Source organism: Desmodus rotundus, chromosome 9 (genome assembly GCF_022682495.2).
Source record: "Desmodus rotundus isolate HL8 chromosome 9, HLdesRot8A.1, whole genome shotgun sequence".
NCBI classification, from domain to species: Eukaryota; Metazoa; Chordata; class Mammalia; order Chiroptera; family Phyllostomidae; genus Desmodus; species Desmodus rotundus.
Window position 1 is genome coordinate 100,763,680 of NC_071395.1, and position 24,862 is coordinate 100,788,541.

General features: G+C 39.3%; 1 protein-coding gene across 7 annotated transcripts; it reads right to left on the reverse strand.

The window, feature by feature from the left end:
• Nucleotides 1-2,132: 2,132 nt before the first annotated feature.
• Nucleotides 2,133-24,556, reverse strand: LUC7L3 (LUC7 like 3 pre-mRNA splicing factor). Of its 7 annotated transcripts, none has more exons than XM_045182263.3 (12): nucleotides 24,310-24,554; nucleotides 15,832-15,898; nucleotides 12,848-12,887; nucleotides 12,183-12,327; nucleotides 11,750-11,824; nucleotides 10,702-10,806; nucleotides 9,366-9,527; nucleotides 8,517-8,800; nucleotides 7,713-7,873; nucleotides 4,199-4,339; nucleotides 3,994-4,093; nucleotides 2,133-2,641 (listed from the first exon to the last, which is right to left on the reverse strand). In XM_045182263.3, the coding sequence occupies exons 1-12, from the start codon at nucleotides 24,406-24,408 to the stop codon at nucleotides 2,608-2,610; spliced, it is 1,413 nt and encodes a 470-aa protein (XP_045038198.1). In that variant the 5' UTR covers nucleotides 24,409-24,554; the 3' UTR covers nucleotides 2,133-2,607. The 7 variants fall into 7 exon arrangements, with proteins under 7 accessions (XP_045038198.1, XP_045038199.1, XP_045038197.1 ...); XM_045182264.3 differs by having other exon boundaries at nucleotides 2,133-3,540; XM_045182262.3 differs by having other exon boundaries at nucleotides 2,133-4,093; nucleotides 7,713-7,870; nucleotides 24,310-24,556.
• Nucleotides 24,557-24,862: the final 306 nt, after the last annotated feature.

Consider the following 24,862-nt stretch of genomic DNA (forward strand, 5'->3'; position numbering starts at 1 on the left):
ACGGTGGCTGTAGGGTCGGTCACCCTCTGTGACACTGATTGTACGGAGGGAACCAGAGATCTCCTGCTGATGAGTGGTGGGGTCAGGAGAGGACATAAATACCTAAACTGGGCGATGTCACTCGTTGGTTATAAGCCCAAGAAGGTAAGAAATGGGTTTTAGTTCAAACTAAAAGATGAATGCATTGTGATGTGATTAAAGAAAAAAGTCTTAACCAAAAGGGTGGGATGCAATGCACAGAGACCCTGCGTTGCGGTGGGGAGGGCACTAGAGCGGGGACTCAATGACCGGGGCCTCTGGAGAGAGGCCCAGTGAGAGAGCAAGTTACCGGACCAGACTAGTCCACGACTGGACAATTGAAAGTTCACCCCATTTGCTTTATCAGCGAACTGTTAAGTCATTATCTTTCAGAGATACATGCTGAAATATTTACAGATTTAAATGGTATGTCTGGGACCTGGAAATAATAGGGGTAGGGGATACACACTACTGAATCAGGACTGACCACTGCGTCTTACTGGTGATGGGTTTTAATAGAGGTTAACGATCCTGGTTCTACTATGTGTATGTCTTAAATATTCCAAAATAAAAAGAAAATAAGCCAACTGTTTTGATTCCAATTTTATCAAGCAGTCTGATTAATAAAAATGGGCTCCCCTTAAAGGCTTTTCAAAAGGAAGTACAAATTAACCAACTAACAACTTTCAGATCTGCAAGGCAGAAATGTGTACTTTTTATGCAGAGCCTCTCTATATGGGACTCTTGTGAATTTGGTTACTAAGAACCATTTCCTCTTGAGCCTGGTAAACTTTGGGTGTTGGGGGGACCCAACTTCTAGATCTCCACAACTAAGACCAGACATTAACCACGGATGCTTTAAGGAGCCAGGCCTCCCCCTCGAATCCCACATAGCTTCAATGTTGATCTACGTGTTTATAGAGATGAAGACTTTGCATGAACTGATTTACTGTGTACATCATTGAAGTAAGTTAGCTAGTAATTCCAGATGAGGCAGAACAGAATCAATCTGGTGTTTTAATACATTAATAATTTAGTACCTTAACACTTTAGTAAACTTGTGTTTTTCTTAATAATCAGTAATAGAATAGAGTAAGTTATCACTTTAAATCCTTCATCCCTACAACCACGATTCTGTCAGACTACACACAGCAACGCTTGGGAGGCGGCTGGCTGTGCCGGACTGCTCCTCCCTCCCTCTCACTCTTCACAAGAGCCCCTCTGACAAACTCAGAGGCAGCCACTTGCTGCATCTTCAGCTCCAACTACAAGCACTGCCCTCAAAGGAGTAGCTCACAGAGCCTCTGAACTGGCAGCGTCGTTGCTTTCCAGTGTTTGGTGGAGAGTGTCTTAGTAAACCCTGGAACAGCTCACTACGCCCACTGAAGGAGTGCAGCGGCATAGCAGCGAGGCGGCAAGGAGGCAGAGGCCTAGATCCCATGTGCTGGCTCTCCGACACGGAGCCGGATGGCCTTGGGTAAGTCATCTAACCACTTACTCAATTTCTTTACCTGTACACTGACGGCAGTATTTGAAAAGTGTAAATCACAAAATACCGCCGATCTGTGTAGCTGGAGATAGCACTCGGCACACCGTCTTTGACAAAGGGGCTCTCGGTAGAAACCTGCTACCACATCTGCCACACGTGACGAAAGGGGGGGAAGCCGTCTGCTTAACCATCAGTTTGCTTTTAAAAAATCCTTGTTGTACGTATTACACATCCCACAGAAACAGATACATTTGTAACCTGACACGATCAGGGAAAAGAAATCTTGGTACAGGATTTAAAGACCAAAATGAGTTAAAAGTTCTTGAATGCTCTTCTGCATCATTATATCCCAGCCAGAGGATCATAGTGGTCACCAGAAGGATATTTTGAATTTTCTACTAAAGATATCTTTCAGGGATGTAAAAATATATTCTAGTTCACTGTACATCTTGCTATTTAAAAGCAAAATTCAAATTTATTCGTAACTACCCCAAATTGAAGCACCATTATTAAAAACATTTAAACTGGAAATTCTGTAAACACTAGTGTTACACAGAACCAGATCAAACCGTACACCGACACCTCTAGTGACGGTGTACCTCTTATATTTAAAACAAGGGACTAGTTCAGAGTCAATACCTTTATTAGAAAAAGATTAATACTAAAACCTTTCAATGACAGAGACAATCAAATTTGTAACAGAAAGTCAGAGATACTTTATTTTCACTTCTAAATCCAAAGGCTAGTAGGTATAGCAGTTGTAAAAATGGAACCCCACTTAGTCTGATTCACACAAATACTAACGTTTAATCCCGTTTTCAAAGTCCAAGAATGAAAACTTGCAATTAAACACTGAGCAAGCCACATGTTTAGGTAATATTTCTTAAAAAGTCTCAAAGAAAAAAATATGATACATGACCTAAGTTTTCAGTGGCATATATATGATATTAACACATGTTCTGAAATCTGGTAGGTCACATCAGTCCTGAATTAATTTTTAATAAAAAAACAAACAAACAAACAACTAACTGAGCTTTTTTCTATGCCACTATAGTTTTCTTTCACCTCATTTTAATGTTGGTCTTCACTTTATGCAGTTTTCAGTTTTCTTCCAAAAATCTTCGAACAGTAGTCCTATAACGCAAAATTTGGGGAAAAATAATAATTAGACAACATGTAAAAGGCCAACTTTTATGACTAAGTGTTGGCCCAGTCACTAACTGCTAATAATACATGTACATGGAGTGCTTTCCGTATCCTTTTTCATCGTCAAGGCATCCACGTGGTCTTAAAGCGGTGCCTGTGTGTGCGTGCCTATGTGGGAATGTGCGCAGACACCGCCTTACATGGCCGCCCTAGCAGAGGAATGCCACCGACACATCAACTGACTGGTACTTCCTTTCATGAGGAATATTCTATCCCACGCCACTAGCCCAAAGAATGAACAGTTTACAGGTTTTAAGAACTCTTATAAAACCTGACTTTTAATAGTTCTTTAAAAACCCAAATTCATTCTATATGGTTCATCAGTTCTTTGTTTATTTCACACACTGAAGAAGTCTATTCTTGCTATTCACGGCTGCTTTAAACGTATCAGCCAGTGAGTATTCCTATATTCCTATGGCTGACTGAAAAATTCTCCTACACAGTAGGAAATATTAAGCACATACCTCTTAAAGACTTGAGAATTGCACTGAATGTAACAAGGCGAATAATATGAAGTGCTTATTGTATTTAAAATTCTTTAAAGAAATCTAATTCTGGGCACCACTGCATCCCTACACACAGTTGAAAAAAAATTCCATTCTGTTAACATTTGATTTATAAATTTTCACGCAGTACACAAAAAACCCCTCTGTGCTTCTTGTAAAGAACAAAAAAGATACACAACAGTTAAGCGTAAAGATCACAGGCAATAGCATTCAAACATGGATGTGGGTAGAGAAAGGAGTACCTGGCATGAGTACCTGCTTAGTTTGACTGAATCCTTGATTTTTAATTTGGCTTTTCATGGGCCGCTCACAACACCAACGCTGTGTGAGGTATGGTAGTCAGCTGCAATAATTCATAAACCCTACACTTCCATCAATCCAATGCTACTGGCTCTCGAGTTACAGAACAAACTGCATTAGAATGCAAGGCAATAAAGCAAAAAACTAGAAACATCCTTGACAAAGAAATAACTAGCAGTTTAATTAAAACAAAGTAGTCCAACATGTGCCTCAGAAATATTTAAGTTTTTAAAGCATATGTCTCTGCCAATGTACCAACACAAGATGGACTTAATACCAAAAAGAAAAAAAAAACAGTTCAACCTTTTTATTAAAAAAAAAAAAAAAAAGAAATGACAGCAAAATCCCTAAAAAAAAAAAAGGATAATTAACTTTTCAATGGCGACTACATTACAAATGTGGGCAATAACTCCCAAAGAGGCACACTAATGGGACACGAGTCTGCTACAAAATAGCTGAGACAAAACAATGTACCTCAAAATGTTTTGCAGGACTACACTGTCTTTTCCTTCAGAAGATGTATGTCTTCTTACTCGGCTTAGCTCCATCTTCATCTGTGCATACTTACGCTGCACTGTCAAACAGTAACAAAAAGCCCTAATCAAAGTGAGAAACAATACACTTACCTCTGTCTGATCTGAGGTCTTATCAGATCAGTTTTAATTGGACTGAGTGTCACCTTCAGATTTAATGTCTTCACTGGTCCCATTGACCTCATTCTTAGTATCACTTTCCTTTGATTCAGTGTTTGTATCTTCACTCTGTTTTTCTCGACTACTGGACTTCACACTACTTTTTTTATCATCAGATCCCTTCTTTTCTGCCATAAAAGAAGACATTGATCATGGATTTGAAAGTAAAATACAGAACATGCATACTACTTTGAAAAGTGAAACAATAGAGATAAAAAGACAATCACTTCCCACAGTCTGCAAGTAACACAGTTTGGTTCATCTACTACAGAGGTACAAGTCTCTAATTATGGAGGAATCAGAGAAAGCAAAAGGAAAAATAGTGGGCAAATTCTCTCAAACTAGTAAGAAACTAAAGTACAGGCAACTCCAAATTGCTGCAGAATCTAAAATTTTATTTGGGGTAAAAAAAATATCCAAAAGCAATGGGAAAGATATGAAAGACAGTACACAGAAGCTGTGTTCACATGAAGTAAATTTATTAGGTTAAAAAGATAAAAATAGTTACAAGAGGTGAAAAAATGTTGACCGTTTAATAGGCATGTTTCTCCAACTATCTACTTTTAAATGCGCAAGATTACTTATGTATCTATGTATCTGAATGCCCAAGAGGGACCAGCCTGACGAAAGAAAAGTGGATCTTAAATCCCAATCCGAGTACTGAGCTTTTATGCTTCGCTAAGTTATGTATAGGCCATTTCAGAGTTGTTTTTCCAAAAGGAGAAATTAAAGTTCAACTCAGCTACAAATAAAGAATGAAAAAAGTGAAGCTTGATGTTTTTCTTTTACTGTTTTCTCTGGAATGCTGAAGCCTCAGACTAGAGGTAAAAAGTGGTACACAGAACAAGTGTACTCCAGCCTTTCTAGTTCCGAGTATTGCCTAATAAAAGATTCCTACAGAAAATGTTGAACTACACACTTTCTGGAAAAATTACCTTTTTCTCCTTACAACTAGGTTAAGAACAGCTGGCCCAGCAGAGCAGTTCATAAGACAGACATTTTAAGAGAAGCAGAATCCTCTACAGAACCTGGACAAAGGTGTTAAGACATAACATTAAGAACTGGGAGAGGACTGGTAATGAAAACAAAACACTGTACGGGGCACTCATTCAAAGAATGTAAGAACTGAAGATCTTATGTGACGGAGCATGCTCAGCCCGCACCACCTGCAGAGTGCACAAAGCAATGCCCGAGCGGCTGACTGCAGGACTTGCTTCCCATCTGTCTGTCCCCTCACGAGAACTGTGCCAGCACAGTGTGCTCTAACTGACCTGGTGGGAAAGTCCTCCCTTTGTGCCTTATGGGCTTCTCCGGTGCACAGGTAGCTTCAATGAGGAAGAGTCGTCTTGTTGCCCCGTAGAGGACTAGTAGTCAGTCCAATAATCTTATCTTCTGCCCTATGTAAATATGGTAGATCTTAATAGTCCTAAGGACATCCACAAGTGTGGTGGATTTTAGGGCTATGGATTAAAAAAGGAAACTCTCTTGACAAAGAGAGCACCCTAAACTGCTTGGTGGTAAGAAAAATAGGTTTGTGTGAGAAACCACTTTTCACTGCAGAGTTAGACAAAAGTGCTTCCATCACAGCACCTGCAGTAGTGAACTTCCTCATACTCATTGCCATTATCGAATGTTTGCTACTGCTCACACATGGCCTCCAAGCTCAGGCCGTCAGTCATTTATATACCAGGGAGGGCCTGAGTGGCTACAAGGCATTTTCAAAAGCCAATAAATCATAACGTCACTTCTAAAAGACAGCCCCAAGTTTAAGACAAATCTCTACCAGTATACCCAACCTTTCAAGATGGACCTGATGCAGTTTTCTCTGAATCAAGTCTTCTCTCCTTCCTCCTTATCTCAACAGGAAAAATCCCTGTCCGTCCATTAACGAAACACACTGCATCTTATTTTACCTAGGTGTTATTACATCCCATGATGTCATCATTACAACTAGAATTGTAGCTAAGCAATTCGAGATATCTTTTTTTTTTTTTGCTCTATCCAGAAACTACACAAACACAGCTGTTTTTTCAGTCAGGCCAGTGGTATTTATTGCTCAGCTCTATTCACAGGGAGCTATGAAAGCTAGCCAACTTTTGTCCCTGAGAACCAATTTAACTATTTTAAAGAGCTTTAGTTTTCAAAGAACAAGTAACTTATCTCTGATCTCCCCAGTAGAAGAGATCAAATCATCTCTCCCCCTGAAGAGTTGACCCCTCACCCCAAAAATACATTATTCAGGAAGTCTTGAAAAAGTGTTGGGCGAAATGGGGAATATCTGTAATAGTGTCAACAATAAAAAATAACAATAAATGTTGGGTGAAACTTTCTTAAAACTAATGAAAAATCAGTTAATCCTTTATAGCCTTTTGAATCAATTTAGAAGTAATTTCTAAACTTAAATGGCAAATAAAAAGTTTGTGAGTTTTTAAAAATTGTCATCTCCTACTTTTTAACATTTGCTCCTTGTTGTAGAAGAACATTTTTTTAAAAGTGCACTTATTTAAAGAAAAATAAAAATAGAAGACAAAAAAATGTCTATGCTCCTAGTTCTCTTACTCAATCTAGCAAAAACCGGAGCCTGTGCCCCCAACAACCCCCAAATCACCACAAGATAATTCCATAACAGAAAATAATGAACGAGGACCACATAAAAGTCCAGTACAACAAACTCGAACAGCAGCACACGTATTAGGTTGGTGATCAAACATGGACACAGACAGGTAAATAGGAGGGAAGAAATGGAGCCAAGAAAATTAGGAATAGGCCCTTTCTCTCATTCCTAAAATTCATGCAAAGCAGAACAGCCCAGTTAACACAAAAATGAAAGATGCTCAAAGAATCTGAAGGAAATGCAGGAAGAAGACACTGATGATTACAAGAATGACATTTCAGTAAAGGCTAAGTTAAAGGGTGGGAATGTCCTTGTGAAAACATGCCGAAGACAAAACGAGAAAGTCCAGTAATGGCGCACAGTAAATCAGCTACTGTGCACAGAAAATCAAAGAAAAAAGACAGAGGGGAAACAGCATGATGTTTCAGTAAAAACATGGTGAAGACACATTAAGATATTCAACTTTTATGAACGCAGAAGTTAATTACTGAGCAAAACGAATGTTATACGTGAGAACCAATGCAACAATGTACATTTATGCTGCAATACATTATTACGGAACACTACAGATTTTTAAAAATGCTACCAATAACCAAGTTAACATATTATTCTACAGCCTAAAAACCTTGAAAAGTAATGCAGTACTTGGAAGAATCCAGATGATAAAACTTCCCGTTATCAACCGAATAATGTGTCCTACGAAAACACCAGGTCAACTGTCACTCTCACAAATCAGAGCGGGAGAGAATAACGCGCATCTCCCGCTGAACTGTGTTCAGTTAAGTGAAAAGGAGTGTAACTTGAAACGAAACTCTGCTTCTGTCCAAAGAAGAGTGAGAAGAGTGTGAAATAGTCTCTTAATAAGTAAAATCCTCATATAAACTAACCTTTCTCCTTGGATTTTCTATCTTGTTCTCTGTCCCGACTTTTGCTCCTGTGCTTATAGGACTTTCGATCCCGACTTTTTGATCTTCTTCGATCCCGACTACGAGATCTGTGCTTTCTTTCTGATCTATCATGGCTTCTGCTTCTTCGGCGATCTCTACTTCTTAATAATTTGAAATAAAAGGAAAGCAATTTCAGCTGTTATTACAATAAGAAAAAACTGAAAATTATATACCACTGAATAAACAAGATTAAACTAAACTTACCCTTAAAAGGCAAATGAACAATCTACTACTAAAACACATTTACATTAGAAATCTTAAGAACTGAAAATCTTTATAACTTCAATAAAGAGTTATTATGCTCTTTATGACCCCCTTTTTGAACCATAACTCTAATTAAATAGTAAAATTAAATTCATGTTTTTGTGTTTTTAAAGAATTAGTTACATGATGTTTTAGTTCTTAATTATGCATGATGTTGTTCAAAGCAAAAGCAGGTAACCTCATCTACAATAACTTCTGATTTGAATGTCTTCTTAGGACCAATGAGAAAAGAAGCACTTACAAGACCATTTTGCACACTCACTCCCTAGCAAGACTGCATCAAACCTCGCCAGACTGGGGGGAACAGCAAAGAATTTGCCTTGAAGATGGACTAGTTCACAGATTCAACTTTCACAACCCACCCCAGTGCTTAATGACTGCTCAGACCATCTCAAGTAGCAAGGAGTAACACCGGCAATCACTCCACAGTTCACTGCACACTCACTGTGCGCCAAGCATGGTCTCACATGTTCCACATACCTGCTTCGCCTTCTTTCTCTACTTCGTGATCTTTTGTGGTCCCGAGACCTGCTGCATCTTCGGTCAGAAGTCCGGCTTGAGTGTCGACTTCGTGAACGGCTTCTCTTTCTTCTCTCCCTGTCGCGAGCCCTTTCCTTTTCTCTTTCTTCCTCCTCTCTTCGTCTTTTCCTTTCTCTTTCTTCCCTTTCTCTCTCCCGCTCTTTTTCTCTTTCTTCCCGTTCTTGCTTCTCCTTTTTTAAACGCTCATCACGATCAGGTTCTTCAGTTCTTTTTCTTAATTTTTCCTGAGGAAATCAAGTTCAATTTTTATTGAGCTATTAACCTTTAAAGACAACGTCAAACAACGGTTACCTACTGTGAAGCATCTGTAGACCAATTCATGAAATGTTATGCCCTAAAACGGGTGTCAAACTCATTTTCATGGGGGCCACATCAGCCTCACAGTTGCCTTCAAAGGGCTGAATGTAATTTTAGGACTGTATAAATGGAACTACTAGTTAAAAGTTAAGCGAGAGCTTGGCGCTGCCCCTGGGTAGGAACAAGCTGGAGGCTTTTGTGTTTGCTACCTGTGCCCAAATCGGTACATACCAACACCACATACGTACACAAAATACCACTACTTGACTAAATGCTCAGGAATGTTCCCAAATTCCTGGCACTAAAGAGTGAAGAAAATAAAGTGTTTTGCTAGTCTAAATGACTTGCAAAATTTTATAGGGATTATCACTGCTTCCAAGAATGCAAACCAGCAAAATATCAACAAGAGGTTTATATCTATGTAATTAACTTTTAGCCATAATGAAATACAGTATTAGCTATAGCTAAAACACACATTTAAAAGAAACTTACCTTTAGTTCTTCTACAGTAGCTTTAATTTTGGCATAGCCCATGTGCTGCTTTCCCATTAAATGGTCATCTACCCGGGACTGGGCATCTCCTACTATCAAAAAAGCTCCACACACTTCACAAACTTCCATTTGTTTTTCTTGGGCAGCAAAACTTTCAATGGTCTAAAATGATAAATCAGTTATAAGAATGTCTGAGGAAGAGAAAAAAAAAACAAATCCCAAAAAAGTACTTAACATCTAGAATAGATTTGCAATTTTGTGAACTGCTTCCCTCCACTCCCCCCAGCCATGACACCGAGCAGCACTTGGCTAACTCTGGAGAGGGAAGGATAACAGTAACCAACTTTTCATCTCACCCTCGAAGTGCCGAGTCCCCATCACTCAACTGTAACCACTGAATTACCTGCACCACCTTGAAAAAGTTAAACTATTTTTCAGAAAGCTACCTATTTTAGTCTAAACTCACCTCTTGCTTAGGTTGAACAAGCTAAGGTAACACCTCAATATTAAAAATGTTTCTCAAAATCATTATGGAACTAATTGAGCATAGTCTGAACGTATCCTATTCAATAGTTGGGAAACAATGACCAAATGTATTCTACCATCAATATCCATACATATTCTCTAATTAGAAGTTTTTAAAAAGAAGATATTTTAAGAATATACCAATATTGAAGATTAATACGTACTGAGTAGCTTATTGTAACAAAAAAATAGAAATGATAGTTCCAGTTTGCCCACATCTTTGCTAACACTCGGTACGGTCAGTCTTTTAATTTTAGCTATTCTGACTGACTGGGGAAGAGGTCCAAATGAACACTCATGATATAAGGCACCAGTTGGCAAGCCAGCAGCTAGACGCCTGTTTTTGTAAATAAAGTCCTATTGGATACAAAGACACAACCATTTGTTTATGTATTGCCTAAAGTACTTTTATAATATAAAGGCAAAGCTAGGTCGCTGCCCCAGGACAGCGTGGATTGTACATCTAAAATATTTATTTTGGCCCCAACTGGTATGGTTCAGTGGACTGAGTGCCGACCCATGAACCCAAATGTCACTGGTTCGATTCCTGATTAGGGTACATGCCTGGGTTGTGGGCCAGGTCCCCAGCTGGGCGCGTGCGAGAGGCAGCCAGTGGATATCTCTCTCACACAGCAATGTTTCTCTCCCTTTCTTTCTCCCTCTCCTCCCCTCTAAAAATAAAAGAAGTGAAACTTTGCTGACTCTTGCCTCAAGGCACTAGAAAATTGTTTACAGAAGTTCTCAAATAGGAATAGGTCCTAGTAATTCACAGCAAACAGCCTGCGTAAATCAGAATGTGGATGCCACTCACCGATGTTGTGGACCTAAGCAGTTCTCTCTCTTCTTTTAACTGTTCGACTAATTTCATCATTCCCTGGGCTTCTTCTACTTTTCCTTCAGATCCTAATTCTTCAATCTAGGAGAGGTTAAAAAAAAAAAAAAGAAAGCATTCAAGACTCCTTTTCTAACCAAACTAGCCAGATATCTCTCCCTCTCCACCATGCTTCATTAGTGTGGTTATTTGGGGTCTTTTTGTTTGGTTTTGGTTCACTGAAGCCTCTTTGTGTTTAATTCACCCTTTTGATTTTTTATAGGATTAAGAAAGTGTACTTGACACACAGTAAGTTGCTCAGTTTAAGGTGTACAACATTGGTAAGTTTTGATACCCATGAAGCTAATACCTTCATCTAAATAATGGAAACATCCATCACCCAGAAGTTTCCCCATGCCTCTGTAGTACTTCTCCATTTTCACTATATTTTGCATTTTCTAAAATTTTAAATAAGTGGAACTATACACTTTTGGGGGAAGGGGTTTATCTTAAAATTCATCCATACTGTTACATGTAGTTAATTCTTTGCACCACTGAGTAACATTCCATTGCAAGGATACATCACTTTGTTTGCCCATTCACCTGTTGATAAACATTTGATTTGTTTCCAGTATTTAGGGTTTTTGTCTACTATGAATAAAGCTGCTACACACATTTATACAACTCTTTGTGTAAACACGTTTTCATTTTTCTTGGGTAAACACCTAGGAGTGCAATGGCTCGTGACGTATCTCTTAACTTACTAAGAGAAAGAAAAACTCTTCTCCAAAGTGGTCGCACCATTTTGCAAGCCCCCCGCAGTGTATGATATTCCAGTTTGCCCACATCTTCACTAACACTTGGTATGGTCAATCTTTTAATTTTAGCTGTTCTGGGTAGGTGTACAAGTATCTCCCCTTGGGGTTTTAATTTATATTTCCCGAAGGACACTGAACACCTTTACATATATTTATTTGCCATCTTTATGTCTTCTTTGGTTAAGTGTTTATTCCCAGTATTTTCTGACAGTAATGCACAAAATTCTTACCTGTTGCAGGAGTACATCAATTTTATCTGTTAGAACCTGAATTTTTTCTTCATTTTTGCCTGTTGGGCCAGCTGCCTATTGAAAACAGTAAAATTATCAAAAAGTAAAAAACAAAAACATTCAAACTCTCACAAACCATACATAGTATTTGTATTTAATACTTAAAATGCCGAATCACAAGGGTAATAACTCAGTTACCTTCCATTTCTGTTAGCTGATTGCACATTGTCAGTTACTGATATTAAGAGAAAAATTTATTCATTTTGCCAATCAATATTACATTTACAAATAAAGAGAAAAAAATGCCCTTTAAAGTCTTATGTCATTCTGAAAAAACACATAATGAATGAACTTAAACACAAGTTTCAACACTAGACAGGTCTCCAGAGATCAAGGACACTTTACAAAGACTGTAGATTAATTTCATACTCACCCCAGAGGACTGCTGGTTTTGAGATAATGCCAAACGAGCATGGCCTCGTCTAATTCTACGTTCCACTTCTGCAAGTAAGCTCTGCAAGTATCTCAGAAAATCTCTCTCGTAGCCAACTTTCATGAAACGAGAACTCTTCTCGTACCTGATAAAAGTGAAAACAAACAAGCATTATATTTTTTCCAAATCTTTACCCATTATAACACATATTCTATCTTAACTAGTTGTCTCATGGACAGTTACATTTAGGCTAAAGAGTAAAGGAGATGTTTAAGAAGTGAATCTCTAGCTATCCCCGCTCCTGGTACATTTAGCACCATGTTTAGTTAAGAGCATGGATTTTACAATCAGGAAATGCAGGTGCTCCCACACCAGCTCTACCACTACAATGAGTCTGGGACCCTGGACAAGTCTCGCTTACAAAATCGGGGCTGTGAAAAAGGCAACTGTGACGTAGCACTGCTGAAGCTACTGTATGACTTTCTACCACCCCAGCTAATGAACGGGACCTCTATCAGGCATTCGTTTTACACTAATTCCAATTATTTCTTCAATCCTTGTCCCCTTTAAACCAAATGATGACTGAGAGAGAAAGGGTGGGGATAGGGAGAATGACCAAACCTCCCCCACAACCCCACAAAAAAACCCAACAAAACACAACGTACTGTTTTCGTAGATTTTCATCATGAATTTTTTCACATGGACCTGAAGGGAAAAAATGAAAAATATGAATGTATATGAAGTATTGGTGACCTTAACAACTTTTCAACTTTTGCCAAAAAGGAAATTCTTTCTTACAGGAAAAAAAAAGGGGGGGGGGGAGATCCATTATATCATCTGAGTAGGATGTATGTAGACACCTGAACTGTGCGCACAAATGAGCACACGAAATTAGTCTTCTAGATCAGTATAATGCAGAGCAACTGTAAGTTAAGAAAAGAGGGAGTGGGAGGAAAGAGAAAATTGTTCCTTACTGCCACCCAAGAAAAAAAAACTCTTGACGGAAAAAAACGCTGGTCCAAACCACCACCGACATGGTAGTAGTTTTGAGTATCTGCACATGAGTCAAACAGTACAGGACTAGCACCCCAGTCTCGTCCCTTCCAACCTCTAAAAGGCTACCAATTTCAACCCTTTTAGCTATTCTTCTGGATATTGTAAGTTCTCCATGTTTATAAATTCTATACTTATTTTATACTGGGCATCAAGATTTTAGGTTAAATACATACCCAGTGTTTGTATTTTGACTATGCAAGTACTAGCAACTGCCAAGCTCAACAAAAAGTACATTATGATGATATTTTGAATACACTTCATACTTTGTTGGAATTTTTCATTTATTTAGCTTTCTATTTACTTCCAGATTCTTTGCAAACCCTTTAACTCAGTTATAGAAACTATCTGAATACTAACTTCTCTCAAGAGCCAACACACATCAGAGAATCAGCTTCATTTTCTTCCATGAGCTTTCTGACATCTTCAACCTGGCTGCTTATTTTCTAAGCTCACTAAGAGTTGTCATCCTGAGAAACTCCTTTTCTGGTCTGCATGGAGTATAGTTTACTGGATCTCTTGTTTTTCTCCATCTTGGTTTATGCCCATGTGTTGGTGAAGTTTTCAGAGAAAAGGTTCATGGGAGATAAGTTTGTTCAGACCTTGCATGTCTGAAAATCTGTCTTTTCACACCCACTTTCATGTGTGGCTATATAGCCAACCTAGGTGAAATATTTTCCACTCAGAATCCTCAGGTGTTTCTCCAAAGTCTTCCAGCTTCCAGTGTTTACTGACAATCTGAGGCCACTCTGATCCAGTCCTGTGTGCTCCGCCCCCACCCTGGGTGCTCTCAAACTTCACAACGGTCTATCGTGGTGGGGATCTTGTTCACTCACCGAGCTGAGCACTTGAAGAGCACATTCGATCTAGAGACTAACAGTTCTGCATATTAAATTTTTTTCTCCTTTCTGTTTTCTCTATCTAGACTCTTATTCAGCTATCAAGAGTGCTGGGCTGATAGTTTAATCTTTTCTGTCTGATTACCCAACACTCCAGCAAATCTCCTTGATTTTATTCTCAAACCTTTCCACTGATTTCATTTCAGATTTCTCCTGTTCTAATTTCAAGAGCTCTTTTTGGTTTTTCAAAAGTTCCATTTTTATATAACATCCTATTCTTCCTGATATTTTCTCTTATTTCTCTGATACTAAATTTAGTTAAAACTTTTCTTCTGCTTATCCCATTATCTCTGACTCCACTAATTTATTTTATTTTATTTTATTTTTTACTGTTGGTTTTGGTTAATCTTTGGTGTTGAAGGTTTTCTTCAAATATCTGATTGGTGTCCTTGGCTGGGAAAACACTTCCAAAATCTGACTGGAAGCAGATATGCACAGGCAGAGTCTGTCAACTACTACGAGCTTTACTATTGGAAAATGAGGCAGCAAGACTTTCTTTTAGGAGACTCCCCAAGGGTCAGTACCTGTAGATCACTTCTCTGGAACTGTTCACTTTCTCTAAAGAATCCTCTTCTCTTCTGCCTGGGGAAAAACATCTGGCTGTATCCTTCTAGGAACAGGGCAGAGGAGGGAATGGGAAAACCCCACTATTAAGAATATAGACTCAATTAATCTCTTACAGTCTCATTTTTACTCTTTTCTGCCCTGTACTGTGTCTTGAATCCCAATATCTAGACTCCTCCAGCCCTAATGCCCTACTGAGTTCCTAATGCTCTAGGGCAAGCGTTGTGCTTAAGGAATTAACTTCTCTCTTATGATTCTAAATTAATACTAGTTATGATATGTATCACCTTTGGGAGCACAGTCACTCAATTACTTTTTTACATTCTGTGGTTCAGTTGACCTAGAGTCTCTTTAGTCTAATTTCTCCAGAAAGTAACCCTCTAGTCCCCTGGGGTGTAGGGGTGAGAGAGACAGAATCGCCACACGCACAGCTTTAAGAGTCTGGTTGCCTAAACTAGTGGCCCTCAACAGAGAGGAGTTATGCCCCTCCTCAGGACATGTGGCAATGCCTGGAGACATTTCTGGCTATAGCAATTGAGGGTGGGGGGAGTGCTACTGGCATCTAGTGGATAGAGGGATGCTAAACATCCTACAAAACAAAGGGGAGACCCCTAAAACAAGAAAATCACCCAGCTCATAATGTCAAACGTCAAGGTTAAAAAGCCCTTAACTAATCTGTCATTTTGCCCCATGACTCAACTGCCTTCTATGGTACCTTGATGCCTCCAAATCTTGAGCCTGTCCAGGGTTCTGCTGATCACACACTGGCTTCTGTTTAACATCCCATTCTGTAGGCTTTTAGGGTACAGGTTGCTCTGCTCTGTTGAGTCTGCTGCTACTCTTCCATCCACTTGTCATCTTCCAAAAATTTGTTGACATCCCTAATGTTACCTCCTCTTCCATTTACACTTTTGTTTTTAAATTTTCGTTTTAGTGAAGGGGATTTAGGAGGGAATGTAAATGGACATGTATTGTATATTTAACTAAATTGATATTTACTAATACATTCAAAATTCTAAGTCAGGAAAGAAATTAATTTGTCAACAAATCTTTTAAGAGAAAGCTTTTCAGAATTATAAAGTACCAGCTTTTAAAATCATAAATTCGATAAGTTACACAGAAAATTCACTTACCAAGATCTGAACGAGTGTTTGTGAACAATTCCGCAGGACAAAAACCACACAGATAATATTTACAAACCTAGTAAAGAAAAACAAAGGTACTTAAACTTTTAAAATTGTTCAGTTTTAAAACTATACTGGGAAAGGTGCCAAATAACTATTTTCTCATTTCTGGATCTCCATCTTTCAACCAAGGATGTGTAAGCACAATTTCATTTTTTAGACCGTATTAGGTCAATCAGTGACTCTCGGACTCCTGCATTTCAGTAAAAGATACGTAAGACTGATGAAGAGTTACCAGCTTTTAAGATCACTAGGCACCCCCTCAACAGCAACAGCAACTATGGGAAGAAAAATATGGAATAGTGATTTTTTACTTAAAAAAAAAAAAAACAAAAACAAACAAACAAAAAAAAACCCTAACACTGTTCTTAGCGTTCTAACATTATGTTAAAGACCAGAACCAATGTACAGATTAGGATTTGGGAACCAGTGTCTAAATTACAAATAATACTCATTTAAAGCAATCTGGTTCAGTATTTTCACGAGAGATCCTCTAACCTGCCAAGGTTTTGGTATTGGTTATTTTCGCATATAGCAGCACTTTACTGAGTGACTTTTTAAAAAAATCCTCACCCAAGGACATTTTTTCACTGCATTTAGAAAGAGAGGAAGGGAAAGATGATGCAAGAGAAAAAGCACTGATTGGTTGCCTCCCCTAGGTGCCTGAAACTAGGGGATTGAACCTGCTGCAACCTAGGTACGTGCCCTAATCAGGAATCAAACCCACAACCCTTCCATTTTGGGGAAAGATGCTCCAACAGAGCACAACATCCAGGACTAGTGAGTGACTCTTGAAAATTCATTTTTTGAGAGAGAAGGGAAGGGAATGAGAAAGAGAGGAAGAGAAACATCAACGTGCAAGAGAAACATCGACCAGTTGCCTCTCACACCCCCCCAACTGGGGATTTGGCCAGCAACCCAGGCATGTGCCCTGACCGGGAATTGAACCCACTGAGCCACATCAGCCAGGGCCCTACCGAGTGACTCTTGATGGACTCCTGTGGTACGGGAACTTATCATGAAACCAACTTTTAATTCTCTCCCAGTGGTGCTTTTGTAACTCCTTCAGCTGTATTCTAATACTATCCTGTACTTAATTCTCAAACTCTGAAAACCAAAACCTGGTAAGCAAAAATAAAAAATGACTCCCTTCACCTAATAACTTCATTGTTCCTGGATGAATTATCAGTGTACAACCATGACATATGAAAAGAAAAGGCATGTTAAATTTAAGATTGAGAGTTCTTTCCAGACACTTAGAAATAGATATTAAACATGAAATATTGCTTTCTGTCTCAAAGGTCAGTTGTTTTATACTCGTTTGAAGCAATGTGGTTCCATAAGCCGTGTCCAGAAAAACTAAGGCCATAAAGAACAATTAGCCCTGGCTGGTGTGGCTCAGTGGGTTGAGTGCCAGCTTAAGAACCAAAAGGTCACCGGTTCAACTCTCAGTTGGGGCACATGTCTGGGTTTCAGGCCAGGTCCCCAGTGGGGAGTGCCTGAGAGAGGTGCATCGATTGCACATCGATGTTTCTCTCCCTCTCTTTCTCCCTCCCCCTCTAAAAATAAATAAAATCTTTAGAAAAAAAGAAACTATGTATGTTAAATTTGGAGAAACCTTGGAGAAACCGGCAAGTTCGTCTGATTTTTAAAATACTGCCCAACACTAAAAAAACCGTTTTTAGGCACTATGTAGATAGACCGTCCTGTGGGCTAAGCAGGTGCTACCTGTAATTTAATCTAATCACCTGGTTTGAGACAAAAAAACTGAGACCAAACCACATGACCTGCCCTGAAAGAATCCAGCTACTTACAGAATCTAAATCAGAACTCATTTTCTTAACACAGTTCTGTGTGCCATTTCCACTCCAACTCTCCTTACCACACTGCTATAATGTAACGGTACATCAAAATTTTTGTTAATTTCTATCCAATAAACTGTAGCTACTCAGACTGCTTCTTTTCACCCTCCCCAGGGATTGAGGATGTTTAACTAAAAACATTAACGCAATCTTTTATCCAGCAAGACTTTACAATCTGACACCCAAAGGTGCTGGTTGGGGAGCAAATTCTCCTGTGATTTATCCTCTTGATAAATTTAAGGCAACACCAGTGACAGGAGAGGTCAATCCCAATGGCATACTTTAGTAAATTCACTACCAGTTAACAGATTGCAGAAATACGGTCAATCCTGGAACTCTGGCTAGAAAAATTTAATTGTAAATTTTCCTCACATTAAACAAAGTCAAATTAAAAAATTAAAACATATCTGGCATTAGATATGTTGGGAAAATGACATTCCATACAATAACAGAGGGCTGTGGGACAATTTGGGAGCATCCACCAAAGCATAAAATGCCCCTGCATTTAACTTAGGAATTATTTTCTAGGAACCCATCCTACAAGTGACTCAGCTCTATGTACCAGAATACTCACTGCAGCTTGGTTGGTAATGGCAAAAGGGTTAGACATAATCTACATATCTACCAGGAAACAGGAAACAAAGAGTTAATTAAATTAAGGTAGATTTCTATACCAACTAAAAGATCCCACAGAATAATTCAAAGTTCTTAAATATAGTGTACCTATGACAACTTCCACATACAGGTACAATATATGTGTCTGTAAATTATTAGGAAAGATCAGAAAACATACCAATTTTTAATTTTTTTCAGGGATTTGGCTATGGGGATAGGAGGCCAGGATGACTTTCACTGTTTACTTCTAAGTTCAATTTTAATCTTTTATAGCCAGCAAGCATATTTACTTTTGTAAATAATTTTAATGGTTCTAAACTCAGAAAAAAAAAAAATAATAGCAATTCCAAATATATTAATGAGAAATGTTAGCTAAAACTTACACCTTCACAAAAACAGCCCTATATGTTGGTATTTACTTCTACAAGGCACTATCAGTTCTGGTCATCAATTTAGACCACTTCCAATCACAAAAGTACACTAAGAATATTTCTGCCTTCCTATACCTACTTGATTCCAACAGTAAGCAGCGTATTGCTCCCTGAGCTAACCAAGTGTTTTCAATGCTGTCTGCATTATTTTACTGAACTGCTTTCCCCCAAACAGTTGAATGCCTAGTAGTTTCTCACCCCAATGGTCAGGTCAGCTATGTAGTATTTGCAAATAGTAAAGCCCTCAAATCATTAAACCACATACAGATGTCTTTACAAACACCTATGAATACAGGCTCCCAGCCAAAAATCCTGTGGATAACTTAAAGAGCTTCTTTTAGTATTCTAACTAATAACCCCGTTAAGTAATTGGTTTCACCAGATACCAAGTTCCATTTTATAAACAGTCATAAAGATAACTTATTATTCACTTTCTGTTTTTGATAATCTACTCCCATTTTAAATGTATCACGTTGGGCCCTGCCCAGGTGGCTCAGTGTGTGGGGCGTGGTCCTGTACACCAAAAGGCTGCAGGCTCCATCCCCAGGCCCCCAGCAGGGGGGGGGGGGCGGGGACACATACTAGGTTGCAGTTCAATCCCAGGTTGGGGTGCATAAGAGAGGCAACCAACCCATGTTTCTCCCTCATATTCACATTTCTCTTTCTCCCCCCTCCCCATCCCCTGCTCTAAGATCAGTGGGGGAGCCCATAAAATTAAGTAAAATAAACCTACCATGATGGCAACAGTCAACCTAGTATTTTGATGATAGGGACTTAAACTGTCATATACATTTTTTCATTTAAAATCCAAGAATACCCGGAAATTTTACTAATGGAAAAAAAGGATTACCTTTCACTCTGTAATCTTTAGTCACTTCCACCATTAATAGTTTAACTTGGTGATTTTCAACCAATGTGATGCAATAATTTTTTAAAAATATAATTAATACCTGACTATTTAGTCAGGGGCTGACGGCTTTTCCCTTAGACTGTCAAATAAAAATGACAACAGCCAACAGGCTGTCTGGTCAGATCAGCAAAAAACGTATTTCTGGGTGTGCCACAGAATTTTAGCGATTAGTTTATGTGTGCCGTGAGATGAAAAAAGTTCAAAGTGCTGATTTAACTGACTACGACAGGCTAGAAACAAATGTTTCTTCTTAGCTAAGAGTTGATTTTTCAAAAGAAAATACGAAAGAGAACTGTAATGTAAGAATTTATAACAAAAATACTCAGTCCTCGGTAACCCACAGTCTCCTGTCTCAGCTATATCACGACCACAGTTCTACTGTCGTTCATTTCCACGCCTTCTATCATACCCCTTTGCAGTCATGGCTCAGTCTTTTTATTGCCTCCACAAACTTTTGGTAACGTTTTAATCAATTTTCCATAGTAGCCATAAAGTAAAAATCTCTCTGATGCTTAGAAACCTTCAATTGTTTCCCAACATAATTGAGTCCCAACTTCTAGTAAAACTTAAAAAACCATTCAAAACCAAATTCCTACCCATCTATCCACATACCCCCTCCTTCAATGAAAAAAGACAAGGGCCTCAGCTGTAACACTACCATTTAATTTATCAGGCCTATGATTTTCTCTACCCCCTAGTAACATCTGTCTTCTCTACTATTCCCTCAGGCTAATTCCTATTAATCCTTTAGGTCCCAGTACCTAAGGGTCACTTTAAGAGGCCTTCCCCGAGTACCCCAGTCTGGGTCAGGTGTACCTCTCATATGCCCTTTTCCCACTGTGCCCTGGTATACCACATCGTGTTATAAAAGCACATTACTCCTTCGTATCTGCCACCAGACTGGTGGTTCTCTCAGGCCAAGTGCTGTCATCTATACTACGCTATACTACTATAGCTTCAGAGTGATACATGTTTGTTCAACAAATAAATAAACACAGGAATTTCCCTAACTTACAAATAACAAATGAAAAAAATTAAACATTTCACAAAAGAAAAGCACTGCATTACTAACTTAAGCTACTTTCTTCCCTTGTAAAGAAATCAAGTCTAATGATAATTAAGTACACATACACTTCTGCTAAAGCAATCAAATATTAAGGGAAAACCTCAGTATTTTCAGTGATAATAGTATTGTAGGGTTTTTTTTTATAATCTTTGTATTTTAGAAACACATAATGATGTCGCCTAAGGTCTAAGTGATAGAATTCTTCAAAATAATGGAAGCAGCAGGGAAAACAGAGAAAATAATACTGGCCATGTGTTGATAAGGTTGTATTGGGTATGAGTACATGGAGAGTTCATTATACTATTCACCCTACTTCTTGTTTATGTTTTGGGAAGAGAAAGCAAACAGCAGTTAAATATACACATTAACACTGACTGCTGGCACTTCTTCTGAGAAGCCCCATGTATTACAGGATAGGGCAGGAAATACCTACATTTCCAACAGAAAGAACATTTTGGTGACTCTGAATTAAAATTAGTAAAATACTTAAAACTTCAAAAGTGAAAATGTGGACAAAAGCCTTAACTGTTTTTTCCTTTTCTACACTTGATCTTAGCCAAAAGGATGAGAAGCAATAGGTTTTTTCTTTTCTAAATAACTTCCAGTGTCGATGGCAATATTTGGTAATATTCTGAGGATTTTAGAAAAGAACGTTTAGTTCAGTTCCCTTCATAAATCATTAAATTTCCAATGAATAGAGGGCATACTTGAATTTGATAAATGATGAAAGAAATCTCATTTTAGGTATTATTAGAATCAATTAAGCCAATAGTTATATAATGTCACGTTTGGGTTGAGATCTACAATGTAAAAACCTCAACTTGAACTACAAAATTCCTGTTACCTATTTAGATGGGTAACAAGCTTTTAGTGCCTTCTCTGGCAAATGCTGAAATTTTCTCATGTGGACACTAACTGAAAGGTGCTCACACTAGGCAGTTAAAATCATAAGCTTTCTTCATTGTTGTGGTTGGTTAGGATTTAATAAAGCAAAACAAACTGGTTAATGCAAAATACTAATAATCTCAAGGAATAAAATATTAACAAAGGAGGCAAGAAGGTGTGCCAATGAACCCTCGGAACATTTGACTTCAGCTGAAAACCACTTTCTCTCAGATCCAGCGTAATCTGCAAAGAGTTTGGAAACGCCTGTTAAGTAGTAACCTCAGAAAGGCACTTTCCAAGATTCAACTTTGATAGTGGTTTATATATGCATCATTACAAACAAATGGAAGGTCCATAATTTGTATCACAAATACATCCTTCACTTAAAAACGAGCTTTCCAAGCGCTACTCAAAATTAAGAACCCAGGACTAAGAGGTGGGTCAGGAAGTAGAATGAGTAAGAGTCCATTTTAAAATGTGCAGATTTCTGGGGCCTTCCCCCAGCAGTACTGAATTAGAATGGGGAGAGGGGTGAGGTGCACAATCTGCATTTTAAAACAAATTCCACAAGTCAGATACAGATGTCCTGGAACTACATTTAACACTAAAGTTTCCACTTCAACGGGTAAACAAAAGAACCCCACCCCGCTGAAACTGCTTTTCCTAATACAAGTCTTGCATAGAAAAAATTTCAGATCCGATTGGAATACAACTATTCCAATGGTATTTTGAAGTATCTCGTCACAATATATACTGGGGCTGTCCATTACCCAAGATTTCAGCACTAATTGCCATTCCGCATAAAATACGGAAATGACCCGGAAGTGATGCCACGAACCTCCCCAGCTTATTACACCCTACAGTAATTTGGACTTACTTAGAAGAGGCCATGTGCTTTGTTCCTACTCAATGCCAACCCTTCCCTGCAGCCCTGAATCTGAAATACTAGTAATTGACTTTTTTAAGTCCCTGAATCTAGAATGAAGTGCAATCTGTCATTAAGGACATAAAATACTTTGGTGACAATCAATGGAAGTTTAAATCTGGGAGTAGCACTAAAACTGAAAGGAAAGTAGATTTATTACAGCTGAGATAACATAAAACCTAACTGCTATTCCGAGAGCCTCAATGCTAATGTTATAAACCCATAACGTATAATGCGATGTGGCAAAAACATCACCAGAAAAACAAAGTTTCTCCACAACACTTGTTCAAAAAACCAAGGAGGCACAGGTATGGGCTCCTCCAGTTGGGGCAATCAGAAGCAACTTTCTCTTTGACTCAAAATTGGTAAATGTCCTATTTGCACATCAATTAAATCATAATGCTCTTTTTTGGCAAACCTTAGATAAAAAGACTATTGAGTTAAATTAAAAAAAAAAAGTTACTTCAGTGTGACAAAGAAAATGCCTACAAAAAAAGAGGGTCATGACAAGCAACAAAATTAGTCTCCCATTTAGACAAATGGGGGAGAAAACCGGAAATACTAAAAACCTACAAACTTTTTTAAAGCTTCCACTCCCTTGAGGTCAATGCCAAATACGTGAATCTGACCCCACTCAATGAATTCTCTTCATGCTACTTTGGAACCAGGTAGCAACCCAATTCTTCAAACACAACATTTGTATTTTAAGGCGCTGAAAGAACTCTTGTTTTCATGCATTGCAAAAAAGGTTTCACTCTGACCAAAGCCTACGTTTAAAGAGTAAGCAACTAATTTTTTATAAAATGTGTATTTGCTTAACTATTCCTCCATGCTTGATTAACAAGTGTCTTTAAATTACCGTGTAGTTTGATCATAACCGCAAGCCGAGTAAGGTTAATACCTAAAATAAACGTTACGCTGCACGTTCAAACAGCTGAAATACGTTACGGTATTTTCAGAGAACCAACTGCATGAAGTTGTGAAAGTGAACAGGATCACGAAGATTTGGTTTCGCCACTTGCCCACAGATCTTGGGCGAGCCTCGCAAGTCTCATCTGTAAGACTGGGATTGTAATATTTACCCTTACTCACTGGGATAAGAGAACCAAGTAAGTTTTTGTGAAAAAAGCCTTGAGAACCATCTGCATGAAGAGCTTACTAGAACGTACTGCTATCAAACAATATTTGTAAGCCATGACGTATAAACTCTACCAAGTCATAAACCCTTTAAAAAGATTTATTTCCCCATATAAGCGTCCACTCAGAAACTGGACCATTTCTGAAATAATATACTGCCACAACTTTTACCACTAATCCCAGCCAGAATTTTGGGTCTGAATACGACGCTCAACCCAAATAACGGAAAAATTTGTCCTTTTCCTTACTTCATTATAAGGTGAAAACTCTGGAGCCTCTGACATAATAAAACACTCCTTTCGTTCCCGCGTTTCCCTGCCTGCCTCATTAAGGTTCTTTTCAAATCTGCCAAGGGCCCTCTATTCTTCCTCGCTACTAAAACAACAAAAACAAATCATCCCTTATTCCAAGATACGGCGGACTCCTCCCTCCCCGGCCATGCTCCCAAATCCCGCCGGCCACGGGGATCAGACACTCCACAGCGTCCCGATCCTGGCCCTGGCACCAAGTCGCGCAGAGGGCACGGCGGGCCCAAGCCCGCGCCGATCCCCTCCCCCACGGCGCCCGGGCACAGGCCCAAGGCCCGCGGGACTTACGCTCTCGTGGTCCCACCGCACGTTGCTGCGCTTCTCATCCGGGGCGAGGTTTCGGTCCCGGCCCATTAACTCATCCAACAATTGCGCGGCCGAAATCATGGTGCTTCTCTCGGGCGGCTACTCCCACCAGCCCTGGCACCCGCCGAAGAAAACACCGGCGACACCGTCGCCAACCTCTTCGGCCGGCTCGCGGGCCGAAAAAGCCTCCTCTAAACAGGAGCCGATAAGACAAAATGGCCGCTGCGCGAGCGCTTTCCCAGCATGCCGTGCACGCGCGTGCGCCCACGGGGCACGCCCAAGTCTGGAAGGCGAGGTCGAGTCCACTTCCGCCGGCTCAGGGGCGGGGCCTGTCGGCTGGGCTGCGCTCCGCCCCTGCCCAGTGGCACCGCCCCACTCCGCGCCTAGCGGAACCAGAGGCTAAGCAGCGTACTAACTCCGCTCACCTGAGCGAGGCTCTTCACGACCTCTTTCCCCAGGAGAAATGGGAGGCTAGGTTATGGAGCTTTGGTACCGCTCCAAAATGGAGGAAAGAGTGGTGTATCATCCCTTTGTC

Bases quoted from the DNA above. Each gene is read 5' to 3' on its own strand.
- LUC7L3 (XM_024572964.4), bottom strand. From the start codon at position 24,408: ATGATTTCGGCCGCGCAATTGTTGGATGAGTTAATGGGCCGGGACCGA. The intron at 12,888-15,831 runs GTAAGTGAATTT...TTTTCCCTTCAG, and splicing joins AAACACTCGTTCAGATCTTG to GTCCATGTGAAAAAATTCAT. The intron at 4,094-4,198 runs GTGACACTCAGT...ACTGTTTGACAG, and splicing joins TGAAGACATTAAATCTGAAG to TGCAGCGTAAGTATGCACAG.